Source organism: Agelaius phoeniceus, chromosome 2 (genome assembly GCF_051311805.1).
Source record: "Agelaius phoeniceus isolate bAgePho1 chromosome 2, bAgePho1.hap1, whole genome shotgun sequence".
Classification (NCBI taxonomy): Eukaryota; Metazoa; Chordata; class Aves; order Passeriformes; family Icteridae; genus Agelaius; species Agelaius phoeniceus.
In genome coordinates, this window is record NC_135266.1 from 64,267,682 (window position 1) to 64,281,709 (window position 14,028).

The 14,028-nt window shown below is 38.5% G+C and overlaps 1 protein-coding gene across 1 annotated transcript in view; it reads left to right on the top strand.

Moving 5' to 3' along the window:
* The window catches only part of LOC129134786 (uncharacterized), a 36,267-nt gene extending 23,489 nt beyond the window's left edge, over positions 1-12,778 (top strand). The window contains exons 4-5 of the mRNA XM_077174671.1: positions 2,668-2,733; positions 12,299-12,778. Of these exons, the coding sequence (XP_077030786.1) occupies positions 2,668-2,733; positions 12,299-12,406 (174 nt within the window). The 3' untranslated portion in view covers positions 12,407-12,778. The remainder of the gene's footprint in view (positions 1-2,667; positions 2,734-12,298) is intronic.
* The last annotated feature ends 1,250 nt before the right edge of the window (positions 12,779-14,028 follow it).

Below are 14,028 nucleotides of genomic sequence, written 5' to 3' on the forward strand. Positions count from 1 at the left end.
TTTCTTTTCTTTTCTTTTCTTTTCTTTTCTTTTCTTTTCTTTTCTTTTCTTTTCTTTTCTTTTCTTTTCTTTTTCTTTTCTTTGTTTCATTTACATATTTTAATTTTAATTGCCCAGAGTTCTGCCAATATGAATGTATTTAGGCTAGATTTATTTTTATCCACTCCCAGTCTCCAGGTCTTTAAGTTTTTTAATTGAAAAGTGGTTGAACTACTTATAAGAAGAAGGCTAGATTTTTGCTTTTTAAAAAAAATAATAACTGCCCCCCGTGTTTTTGAGCAAAGAGAGGCCTTTCTCTGCCTTTGAATCAGGTATGTGCCTTTTGCCATCCTCACAAAGCCTTTCAAGTTTGGTCGACTGTTTCAAGACATGGAAAAAAACACAGTTACCAAATATCCCATAGAGGTTTACTAAAGCTTAACAGCAAATATTTCCAGAGATTTCATCTTCTCCGCCTCGCACAGCTCCTTCCCACCATCAGACTTTCCATCCACCGTCCTCACAGGGTGACTGAACAGTCACTGGCTGGGGGCACCAGAGGACAAAACTGAGGCAACCCCTGTTGTGCTGTCCCTGGGCGTTCCTTTGAGCTGCAGTGATGCTCTGCAGTGGATGTGGGAGTAGGGAGCCAGTCCCTCCTGAGCTGGAATGCATCTTAGGGCTCCCAAATTTTAGTTTGCATGCTGTTGGGCAGCCTCCAGCATAGTTTCTCTTTGCTGCTAGCCTGAACACACACAGAGAGTTGGACAACCTCAACAAGACCCTGAGCAGCCACATTTAATGGTGAAATGAGTCCTGCTTTGAACAAGGGGTGGGAATAGACAAAATCCTGAGAGTCCTTCCCAGTCTGAGTGAGTCCATGGTCCTGTGACTCTTTACTGACCATTTCTCCACTAGTGTGTGTATTCCTAAAGACAGCATTCTAGATGATGGGTTTCTGTAGGTATGATGCACACAGTGGAAATACTATTTATTACTTTATTTTTAAAAGCAAGTGTATTCAAAACGCCTCATTAAGATAATATTCAAGATGCATGGACAGGTATCCTAAAATTAAGATTAAAAAAATGATCTCTGCAACCTCAGTATGCTTCCAACATGTGTTTGTGTGGAAACACTGACTCTAGTTTTGTGATTGCACTGTGTTTTCACTCACATGGCTTCATCTCTGTATCTAGCATGCATCTGCTCTGGAGATGAAGCAGCACCGAGAAGGATTGGTGGATGCAGAACTCTAGCTCATTTGTTGAGAAGGTACAAGGTATTTTCTGATTGAAACAGGGCATGGTAGAAAAAGAAAACAAGATCTCCAGGTTTAGGTATTTGAAGTTTGTTCTGGAGAGCTGGACAGTATCCTTGCCTCTTCTACTGTCTTCCTGTGTGGTAATGGGCAGACATTTCCCCAGTGGTTAATTGCCAAAAGACCATTTCTGCTTGTTCCAGTAGTATTTGGAACAAGATGACAATGCAAATGTCATCCTGCAATCACAACTCTTTCTTTGGTAATGTCATCTATGATGTTCCATCTAATAAAGCCTTCATCAAGTCAAGTTAGGTAATTACTACTTCCTTATATCTGTTTATCATCTAATGTTCACCTTATGTTTATATTTCTACTTTATACTTATAAATATTTATAAACAATTATTTATTAATGAATTGGGCAAACTATCTTGAAAATCTCTGAAATTCACTGAAATATTCAGGCAGCATATGAGATTGTTTTTCAAACCTCAGCAGGATTAATTGGATCCTGCAGTTCATTCATTTGCACTGTAGTCAGTTGGAGTCTTACTTGTGGAAAGTCTGCAAGACCAAAAATTATGCCCAATGGGCACATAGCTCTATAGTAGAAAATGTCAGCTCTGGATGGTAGTATTTCTGACTTCTCATCCGTTAGACTCTCTCTACTCCCACACTTTTTCTCTCTTTCTCAGTTAGCTTTTCTTGCATTTTTATGTGAGTGGTTTTTTTTTTTTTTTTAATGGTTTTTAGAACTTGCTGTATATATGGTACATGTTTTCATTTACAGATCACTGAAATAGATAGGCAGATAAATAGATAGGGTTTTCTGAGCTTGTGAAATATGTAGCATAATATAAAACCCTCTTCTAAATCTGCTTTGTCAAATTTATCAAATGATATTTGATAAATTTGATTGAAATTTGTCAAATTTATCAAATTTATCAAATGATATTTTTAAAATTATATTTCTGGAGTATATTTTCAACATTTCTTATTGTTGTTCTTAATCTATATTTGACAGTCGCTTAATCTGTCTGATATAACCTGAATGAATAGCAGTATTTAAAAAATATGGCTTCAGGGACTCCCCAGGAGGTTTCTTTGTAAGTGTACATTTACTAGTTCATCTGTAAATTTATTTTATGAGGTGTTTAAACCTCAAGAAAACTGAAAAGCATAATATTAAAGCCTGGTTTACATCTACTGAAGTCAATGGGAACTTTGCAATTGACTTTAATGGTAGCCTATGCCCTCTAATTACGAAAGTGGCAAGGATGATATACACAAAACCACAAGGAGAATTTTTTGTTTCATCATATCCTAATTCTGTTTGCAGATGCATTTGTGAAGTACAATGTGGTTAGTTGTTGAATTAAACAGTTCAGTGTTTGGACCTAATTCTGAACCATGTTGATATTTTAGGTTGTGTTTTCCTTCTTGAAAGATCGCAGACTACTCATTTTCTCTGGGGTTCATGGAGGTGACAAGGTAAGAAATCCAGCTAAATGTTCAAATTTTCAAAAGGCTTTTGAAAATTACACTTTTGGTTTTGATCTTACATCTGCGTTATGGTGTGAGTAATGGAAGAAGTTGATGAAGCAGTTTTCTTCGTAATTGTTTTGTTTTTTTCATGTGATCCATTTTGACAAGGTTGGTGGAAATACATGTAATATCTGTAGCAAACGTGTACATGTTTTCCCTGAAGGTTCACTGCAGTGTAGTAGAAAGTTTCCACCATGCTATTGTAATTCCAGGCATCATTTTTTTATCATGTTAGTGAAAGTGAGTGATAGTACCCCACAACAAAAAAAAAGACTCACAGAACTCAGCTTTTTTTTTGTGTTAGTGCAACAAGCACAGCAGTCTGAACTGGCTAGATATGGTAAGTAATCTGTAGTAGTTAATAATGCTAGTCAAAAATTCCCACAAGCTTCTTGCTGAGTCTGCTTCAGACATTACTCATTTGGTGGCCTAAATACCGGTCTTGCTTCACACTTTTAATACTTGTGAAAGATGGAGATATTTTGTTGGTAACTGGAGTTGGTAGAGCTGCAGATAAGAGTTTGCCAAAAGTGTTTGGTTGCTCAGTTGAAAAATGCTACTTGTGGAGGGTGGAAAAATGCTGTCCCTGGGGTGCATCAGTTCCAGTGGAGCTGCAGATAGAGCTGAGCTGAGGGGCTGCTGCCTGACCCCTGCTGCTCCCCCCAGCCAGTCCTGGGCTCTTTGCTAGGCTAAGCAGACTGATGACATGGTAATAAATACTGAAATGGATAAAGTCACCTCTTCCCTCCAGACCCCAAGTCTCCCCTACCCCAGCATAGCCCCCTCCCACCCTGTCCATGCAGCGGGCTAGCAGCTTTCTGGCTTCCTCCCTTGCCTCCTGCCAGACTGGTGGCAGATCAGACCTTTGTGGTCTGCCTCCTCAAGCCTACTGAGTCCTCAGGCTGCTGCCCCTTCTGGTTATCCTTCTCCAAGGCTCCACTAGAGACTGCTTTTTTTGAGGTATCCCAGTGTGAGGGCTGCCAGGAGTCCAGCAGCCCTGGTGTTTTGCTGCCCAGTGATGCAATTGCTTTGGGAATGACCTGGAAATATTGTATACTGTCTTTCTCAAAAAACCCAGTGTGTCATAAATTCTTCCTCAGGGGAAAAAAAATATTATTAGTATTTATTGCTGGCCTAAGACAAAATTTGTATGTGTCAAAACTACTTTGGTAAAAGTTAGTAAAAGAGAACCATTCCAGATGGCTGCTGTAGCCCTTAGTTCATGTTTACAGTCTAGACATGGACAGAGATCTCTGTAGTATAATTAGAGAAATAAATGACAACTGGAAATTATGTGTCTAAGTGAGACTTAAACTTGCTAGATGGAGGTTGGAGGAAGCTGTGCAGAAATAGGGATCTATTTCTTAAGGAACCTATTAACATGGTAGATGAAATACTTCTTCAAATGCCCTCTCAGTCAATCCTGTTTTGCCTTAGTTTTGAGGACTACTGTGGCTTCTGTGGAAGTATAAAAATAAAAGAAATTTGAAGTGTTCACAGGTCTCCTGTATTTACACTAAATATAAGACTAAATAGAAACAGGACTGTAATTAAGGCTCCTGATTTTGAAGAGGAAAATTTTCATAAACTATATGATTTAATTACTCAAGTCAACCAGATTGAGGAGCCTCGGGGTTGAAGTGTGGAGGAGGTGTAAAGTCTTAAAAGTTTCAGATATGAAAGCTACCTAGAACTTATATTCCAAACAAAAGACAGTTGGGAAAAACACCTTGTCTAATTTGATGGGTAATCATCACAGAAAAGATGTTGGTAGGTAATGCAAGGACAGAGGAACAAGAGAGATCAGAAGAGAAAGTTGTATCTCAGAGGCAGGATATGCAGGAATAAAGCACAAACAAGTGAGAGGATATTAAGAAAAACATTCAGGCAGCATTTGAGTAAAAAAGATCTTATCTAGAAAAAATGTGGGAAAGGGAAAGTGAAAGACTTGTGCAGTAAGGAGGAACTCTAATCTGTGTGGGATAAACTAATGATGATCTAGCAACAGGGCAAAGTCTGGAGTCTTTCTGAGGGTGTGGAAATGGCAGATAACCAACTAAAGAGGAAAAAAATCTTAGGACAGTTCTTGGGTAGTGGGATAACTGTTGTTCAAAATTCAGGAGGAACAAGTCTATGAAACCATATGTGTCAGTGTCTCATGAAGAGAAAAGGGACCCTGTGACAAGACAGTTCCTCTGTGTATGAAGGGAGAAAAGGCTGGTGTGAAGATTGGCCTATTGTTCTGACCTCAGGGCTGCAAAGCTTTAAAAGAGATATTGAAGGAAAGAAATTTCTATGTAGTAAATGTGGAGTAGGAGGGGGAAAATTCATTAAAAAAAAGCCCCCACCTTGCACATGGTATGCAAATCCGGTACTTTGATTTACTGGAAGAGTGACATCTTGTAAAACCTAACCTTTTCCACCTTTTCTGGATCTCAGTAAAGAGTTTCTGTGGTACAGGAACATATTTGATATATCCCCATAAAATATATCTCTGAGAAGAAGGAGACAAGTACAAAAGTAGGGGAAATGTAAGGTGGAGAAAAGTAGGAAATAGCAATTCTCTGACTGAGTTTATCTGCTGGTTTGGGTCAGGTAATTATGCTTTTTTTTCCCCATGGACTGACATTATATCCTGTGCAGTTTGCAATGTTTTAGCAGTCTTGTGCAGATGCAGAAGATACTCACAGTGTGTATTCTCTCTTGCTTTGCTCTTACCAGAGTTTAAAATATAAGCCATTTTGTCTGAAGGCATTTGTCTTTAGATGGAGAACTGTAAGTGTCATTCTGGTGTTCAGGGTAGGATTGTAAAATGACAAACAACTCTGAGAAAGGGAAATGGTGTGGAAAGGAAAAAAAGACAATGCTAAAGAGAAGAAATACAAAAGTTTGTAACACTCAGGGACTTTTAAACTTCCACTGTGCAGGGAGCTGTTGAGATTCTGGATCTGCATCACTTTCAGCAGGCATACTCCCATACAGCATTAACAATTCCCAAAGGGAAGGAAACAGTGGTGTACACCTCCTGTGCTGCCCTGTGGTCTGGGCAGGGAGACTTGGTCCAGGAAAAAGCACAGTGGGCTTTCCTCAGGGGTGGTGAGGGTAGCACATACTTGTGCCTGCAATCAGACCTGACCCACAAACAGATGTGCAGATGGATGGGTTGGTTCAGGTTTCCGGGAACTGTGGTTCCCTACACAGTATTTCACTTCCCAGTGCACACTGCATCCCCTTGCACACTGGAGACTCCCCGTGCTCACCAGCCTTTAGTACTCTGAAGAAATGGAATCACTTCCCCAGTTGTAAAACTGGGTCTTCCAGACCTCTTCAGGCCAATATAGAGTAACATTCCGAAAACTTATATGTTACCTGGTATTTATCCTCATGGGACAAATACCTGATTGCTGAGAAGTGCCACACAGTGTCTGTGCAGCCCAAAGAACTTGCTGCACCCTACAGATAAACAGTTCCCTCTGACTTTATTGCAAAGGACTATGGTTGAAAGGAGAAAAATTTCTCTGAGGCAAATGAAAAAGCACATGCTGATAAAGATCCGTACAAATACAGAAGTTATGTGGGTAAGACAAGTAAAGAAAGCTCGAGACAAAAGAGAGGAAGGTAAGGACATATTTTTGAAGGAAAGAAAGTACTCTTAGAAGTACAGAACCAACTAAAGTTAGAGGAAGCTGGTTACAGGGGGAAGAAAAGTATGTCCCTCAGGCACAAAAAAAGCTGCACATGCAAAACTAGTGGAAAAAAGCCATGGTGTCATATACGGTTATGTCTTGTTCTGTGTGTATCACTTTGAAGTAATGTTTAACTTTGATGTTAGAGGTCACTTCTGCAGAGCCTGTGGCTGTCCCTGAGGAGGTCAGCTGGAGCCAGGATGCCTTTGAGGAAGAGCTTCTTGGTCATTGTGTGGTTTAGCAGCTAAGGGAGTTTGGATGAGCCGTGACTCATCAAGGGGCATATGCTGCTTGGTGGGGGAAGGGATGGAAGGACTTCTATGGGAAATAAAGCTGGAAACACATTGCCAGGAGTGATGAGTGCTTAAAAACATTGCAGCTGCAGTGCTCTGGTCCAAACCAGTTTCCCAATAGCTGCTGAATAAGAAGTTGGAGGGGTCTATAGCAATCATGCACATCTCACGCATCATCTCAGAGAGCAAGAGTGAAAGTGTTGAAGTTAAGAGTGTCCTAGGTGAAATAAAGAGAATGGGATATGAAAGTATTCCCAAGTTTATTCCATGCAATGTGAGTTTGATAGGTAGAGAGTAGAGAGGAGAAAAATGTGGCCATATTCAGAGCTCTTATTCTTGTGCAGAAGTTTATTTCAATCCCAGGCTATTTGTATCCCCATGTATGGCAATAAAAACTGGAATGACTGCTTAAGGGTGAGCAGCAACCTGAGCTCAAACTCAAGCAGACCTCTAATCTGACACAAAAGAACTGTGTTATCTCTTTGACATTGGAAGTATTTTTTTGCTGGATTCTAGCAGAGAATGGAGACTGTCATGGTCAATCATTGATAATGATGTGCTGAAGGAGACACTCCTTGAGCTATGTGGAAGCTAGAAAAGCTAGAAGCTAGAAAACCTTTTTCACTAAACCTCCTCAGGCTCTAGCTCTAAAAAGCAGGAACATATTTGCACAAGCATTTTCTTCTGCTATTTCCTCTTTGCGTTTCAGCTAGCTTGAACCTTGTGGGGATGTCCACAGATCTGGTGTTAGATCAGCCTCTCTGCTTCCATCCTGCTGCTGTTTGCAGCAAAGTGCTCACCCTGGTCTATTCTGAAAGCATTGAGATGCAGCTGGGCTCTTTGTGAAGCCACTGCTTTGTTAAAGAGGTTAAGAAAGTTAAACTGCAGTAGCCATGTTTCCAGATTTTGATAGTCTTAATTGTATGTGTGACAAAAAAGGACAGTAGAAACAGAAGTATGTAAAACCATGGGTAGGACTGAAACTCTGATCAACTTTGCAAAAAATACGTTCAAAAAAACTCTCCAGATCTAAACTATCTTTTGAAGTCTTGTGTGTCTTACATTTATGAGTGAATTTCTAGAAATACCCCCTTCTCATGAGTTTACATTTAAAAAAAAAAAAAAAATTCTTTTTTGGAAATCAACCTTTTAACCATCAGAATAGTGCAGTGCTACCTTCTTTTCATAAATGGGAGAATTGAAGGAACAGAGCTGTGAAGTTACCTGTTCAAAGCCATAAAGGAGGCCAATGATAAATCCAGGTGTAGAAGCCAAGTCTCCTAAATTGCCATCTAATGCCATAACAAGCCAGGGTAATCAAAAGAAAGTTTGCTTTCTAATGTTACAGTGAGGTGTGCCATAACAACACCTAGGTATTTATCCAAGGGGAACACATTTGAATGTATATATTTGCCTATGCTCTTGTAAATACTTAGAAAGATTTCTTTGAATGCAAATCCTGAATTTAATATATAGTAGTTTTCTTTATAACTGTTTTCTTTTTGCCCACAGCAATTTCTTCAAAAGTTGTGTTTAAAACAGTTTAGAGTCCAACTTCAGAGTCTTCTTCAGGATCCTGAGCACCTTACACTTCAGCTTGCCTTTACAGAAGACAGTAGATGATTTACAGCTGAGAAAAAGGAAATAGAGTTATTTATTGTTCTTAGCATTGGAAATCACTTTTAGAAATATTGCTGTAAATGTGTTGGAAGTCTCAAAAGCTCAGGTCTGACTCTGGTTTAGCTGTAGGGGAGGCTGTGGCAAGAGACCCAACATCAGAGGAGCTGTGAATATGGAAGCTCATTGCAGAGCCTAACACTGCCCAGTGCATTGAGCAGGATCTGTCACAGTTTTGGCAAAAGTACATATTGCTTTCTGTCTCTCACACTTGTGTCTTCCCATACTGAGTCAGGAATATGTGCACAATACTTGTCTTTGAGATCTAATCTTTTGGGATAGTAAGCACAAATAGTTTCATTAACAGCTGGTTTTACTTGCAGTTGAGAGTTTGGAGCAGCCCAGCAGCTTTTTGCATTGGGTAGGGAGGGTTTCCTTCTGCCTGTTACCTGGCTCTGACAGAATGATGCTTTGGGCTTCCCAAAACAGGGCTGGGATCCAGCACTGAAACACCATGGAAGCACTGGCTTAGTAGTAGGAAGCTTTGTGGTTTATTAAGAGCAAATATTAAATCATATTGGAAAATGATATTACTTCTAAAAAAAACCCTCTTATAGCACCTTTACAGTTTCCAAATCTTTATTTTCCACAGTTGGCCTGCACACAGGTGATGAGCATGCTCAGAGAATATGTCTGGTTAGCAACAATCAAACCTCTAAAATATCTGCAATTCATCCATGCTTCTCCCACCAGCAGGTGTCATTCTGGAAAAAGGAAAATATTGTAAATTCCTGAACTGGAGAATTTGGCTGTGACAAAGAAGAAGAAAAAAATTTTGCTTAAAATATAGCTTTTGATGGTTACTTCAAACTAAAATGAAGAGAAAGCTGGCTGGTCTTCATTTTTTAATAATCTTTGTGCAGTGTGTAATCTTGACCTATAAATAACAAAGGGCAGACAATTGGTAAGGCGAACCAACGTCTACTTAAAGCTGTCTTCTGCTTTTTACTGTTTTCTCTGATGTGTTTACCACTGTTTACTCACTGCCCCCCTCCATGACTATGAAATCAGCAATATTCATCAACCTTCCCACAATAAACAAAGAATTAAGGTGCTGAATTCAGATCTCATTTGCTTCAAGGTGAATTTGAAGTAATCTCATTGAAGCAACTGAAAGTATAAATGTTTGTAATTCAGTCTGAAACAACCTAAAGTAGTATTTAACTTTCTACTCCATAAATAAGCCTCAAGCAGAAAATAATCTCATAATAATTTTAATGTCTCTTATAATGTTTATGTTTTCCTTTAAGTGTTCATCTGGGTATTAGCTGCAACCTCCTTTAGTATGTAGAGCTGTTTTTGATGTCTCATGAGCACAGTGAGAAAGCTGTGTCAGAGTTGTAAAGAACCAAGACCCTGCTGGTTCATTGCTGAGGGCTCCTGGTCTATCAAGTCTAATCTTTGGCTGTTAAAACCAAACTAACTCTGAAATCCATGCAGGAGCTGCCTTGACCACCCTATATGCTACTGGAAGTTTGTTCCAACTCATCACAGCTCTGATGGTTATAAATGTTTTTCTGTCTTTCTGTCTTTTGCATTTATCCAGATCCCTTGTATCTCTATTGTCCTTTTACATTAAATAGTTTCCCCCTAACATTTGCATTGGCATGTAGCTGAGCACCCTAGCCTGAACAAACCCAAATTGCATTTGTTTTCTTCCAGAAGCTTAGGTTTCAAATCCTCTGGCATTACTTTAAGTTTAATTGCTCTGCTTTAAACAAAAGCACACAGAAGTGTGCTCCCTTCCTTGCTGCCTTGTATGCAACATTAATACAGGAGCTTCCATGCCCCTCTAGAAACACTTCACCTGCTACATCTTAGTCCTGTATCCAATTTCTTCCTTGTAATTTCATCACAATCATCTTCCCTTTGACTAGTCCAGCCAGGTTTACCTTCTCAGCCATTTCTAGAAGGCCTACAAAAGACTGTGTGCTACTGTGATATGATGGCCCACCAGAACTCTTCCTGGAATCAAAGGGAAATTTGCTTGAGGGAAAACATGAAAGCAAGTTCCAAGGCTTGGCTGCAAGGAGGACATTAAAGTGGGAATTTATTTTACCTTTTTAGAATTTTTATTTGCAACGAAGGGATGTAAAGTAGTCGTTCTGTTGGCAGCCATGACTTTTCCAAGATGTTATTTAATTACAAATGTAACAACACTTATGAACAGTACCAAACACTCAGTTGCTGAGTGAAAAAAAATAGTATGTAAACATAGAATTAAAAACTTCACTCCAAAATAGCTAAAAGCTCTATTCTTGGGTTTGCATGAAGCCTGTATTAATGTTTTCTGACTTTTTAAGTATTTAACTTTGAAAATGTAGTGGTATTCCAAAATTTCAAGTCAGAAAGCATAAAAGTATTGCAAATATGACTAGTTCATTATGGCCTTTATAGGATCAAGATAACAAGCCATGATAATCTCCAGCAGGTTTTTGTACAGTAAAGGATGAGATTTAGACTAAGTTATTTCTTAAAAGTTTTTACTATTTTTTCCCAGGTTTTTAATTAAGTGAAATCATATAAAATTATGTTTAGTCTCTTTTGGTTTTTAATTTAAGTGGTTTATTTTACTAGTTTTAGAAAAAACTCATGTGCCTAAACATAGGCCTGTGCATTTTAGAGTTTGTAGGAATCCCATCTGGCCTCTCACTGCCAGTTCAAAGGTGTTGGATTTTGTCAAAGGTCAAAAGTCTCCTGTAGGTCCCCCAACATGCCAGTCCTGCACATGTATCCAGGGTACTCCAGGGTATCCTAGCAGGCATTAGGTACCTTCTTTCAGGAACTTGAATTTCCCCTTTATAAAACTGCTTTAAATGGTAATATACCTCTGCAATTGTTTAAGAAAATTAAAGATATCACGTCTGGGAAGGGAATTCCCTCTCAGGTGCTTTATTTCAGGTTAACAAGTCCTAGAGGCAGGAGAGTTCTTTCATATCTAACAAGGACAGAGTTGCTGTAGTCAATGGGATGCTGTCAAGGGTCTGTTTTGAATTCCAGTGGCTGAACTGAACCTGTGTGTGAGCTGGGAGCGGCTCTTGTTGAGCAAATGCACCACGGAGGTCCTGGCCAGGAGCCTGGGGCTTCTCCTCAGGACTGTAGTGGTTGGAGGTTCAAAACTCTTGGGAGTCTGGCTAAAGGAAGATTAATTCCCAGTTTTGGGCATGAGACAGCAAACTAATTTTCCTGAAGAAAGTGGTAATTTCAGGTAGCAAGACACTCAGATAGACACAAGAAATAATTCTTTAATTAAAAAAAACCCAACCTTTTTAATTAAAGAAATGAAATTAAAAATTCAATAATTACAGACACTATTAGAAACTTATGTTAATCAGGTCCAGTTTTGATGGTCTGTTGAATAAGAGGAAAGTTAAAAATCTTGACTATACTAGTCACTATAGTTATATATAAATTGCACAATGTGGGGTTGAGCATTTCTGAATTGTTATTTTATAACAAGAGCAATTTGTTGCATATAGTGCATAAAAATGATATATTGTATATGTATAAAATGCATTAACTCATCCTAAAATAAAATTAAAGCTAATGGAAAGTAATGAATTCTGTATAAAATCCACCACAGGCATTAATTAGGATTGTGTAGACAGAGAACACTTTCCTGTGAACTTTTTAAAGTCACTCACTAGCATTATGATTGATAGGAGTTTGGACTACTTTTGTAGAAGCTGAAGAAATGAAATTGTTACAGAAAAGGTAATGATGGGCAGAGCAATCATGACATCTGATTCACTGATGTCCAATATTAATTTTATAATTTGGGAGTGAAAGAGAGAACTGTTTCCATGTACTCTGTTGTTTTGGTTTTTTTTAAAAGTATTTATCAATCTTTTTCAGGATGGACTCCCAAGGCATGGCTGCAATGGTTGTTTGAAACAAGAAACAGATACCCTCTTGGTGTCATTCATCTCTGATCATTGGGAATCGGAGCTTGAAGGAAGGTGAAAGAAAACTCCTACAGAGAACTGGGAATCATTTGTCTCGTAAGAGGGGTATAATGGCATTTTTAAAGCTCTACCAAATATGAGGACCTGTGATAAGAGTTTATGGACTGGGAATTAATTGAAAGATTGTGAAATGGGAAAGAATTCACATTATGGGAAGTGTTGGAGAACTACAACCTAAGCACTCTGAAATTTGTGACCAAGCCCACAGAATACCTAGAGGTGATGCACCCTTCCCCAGACAGACTGGGAAAATACATTCCTTTTATTAATATTACTCCAGGGGACTGGAGGGTATTCTGAGCAGTGAAACATACAGTTTATGGGACTTGCTACAGAATTCAGATTAAATAAAAGGTGATGCTAATTTGTACCTGGGAGTTGGTATCTATTTTAAAAAATTCTGTTCTAAAGATAATTTTTTTACATTTTCATATGTATTAAATAACACACCTATATGATGAAACATGAAATGTATAATTAAAACAATGGCTATAAGTATAGAATACTACCTAAATCATATGTATAAACATTAAATAAACTGTTTCATTTCTAAAGGTTACAGAAAACACTTAAAGATTTTATACAGTCTTTCCACCTCTTCCCCCACCAGTTTTTAATATAATTGCAGTTTTAGAGCTAATCCATGTATTAGCTTTTTAACATTTGCAGTTGTGTTAAATTTTACTGAGGAACAATTTAGTTTGGGGAAACCGTTGAATCTGTGGTTTGTGTTGTTTGAACAAGAAGTCCCTGAGCATTTGTCCCAAATACCAATATTTTTCCCTCACTGGCAGCTGTATATTTGTGGTCACCTGATGGCAATGCATGCAAAGACCCTGTGAAGCAGCAGTGCCTCTCACAGGGAATACCAGGAGGGAAACTGGAAGTAATCAAAGCACACAGAATTTGCTCTTCTTGGTGGAGGTCTCATGTAGGCCGCATTTGAATGACACTTTATGTTTCTGGATAAGGTGAGGGTAAGAAATAGAAACTATTTGAAAGCCATTGCTTATGTTCCCTGGAATGGGTTGTGAAGAACAACTCTTCTGAGACCCAGCTTTACCGTGAGCATGAGCAGAATGGTGTCATCAGCAATTCTGAAAATGCGTTTACAATGGTTGGGGAAATATTTAGTCAGCATTAAAATATGTTAGCTCAGACACAAATTTTAGATGTCTACTGCACTTAACAGTTGCAATAACTGGTTTCATTAAGATTTTTAGTGATACAAATTAATAACAAAAGTCAGTTAATACAGAGTGCAGTTATGAGACCAAAATACATGTGGTTTAAATTTAAAGAGTTAAATATTAGCATTTCCCAATAGAGAGAGGTTATTTGGGCAGTGGTATACTGACATTACCACCACCCACAGAGAAAGGGACCTGTTGATCATGTTGGTTTAGCAGAAATTCAGAAAAGGAAAACTGTAGGTCTAGAGGGTTTGCTTGGTGTAAGTGAATCACACAGGAAAAATGCTGATACCCAGGGTTGTAGTAGTGATCTTCTTTGATGGTTAAAAAGAGAAATAAGCACAGGATATTTTTGTCAAGTTACAGGATTTATATTGCTGCTTGCTAGGTAAAATTTGTCTTAGTTATTAATATAGTGGAAAGTTAA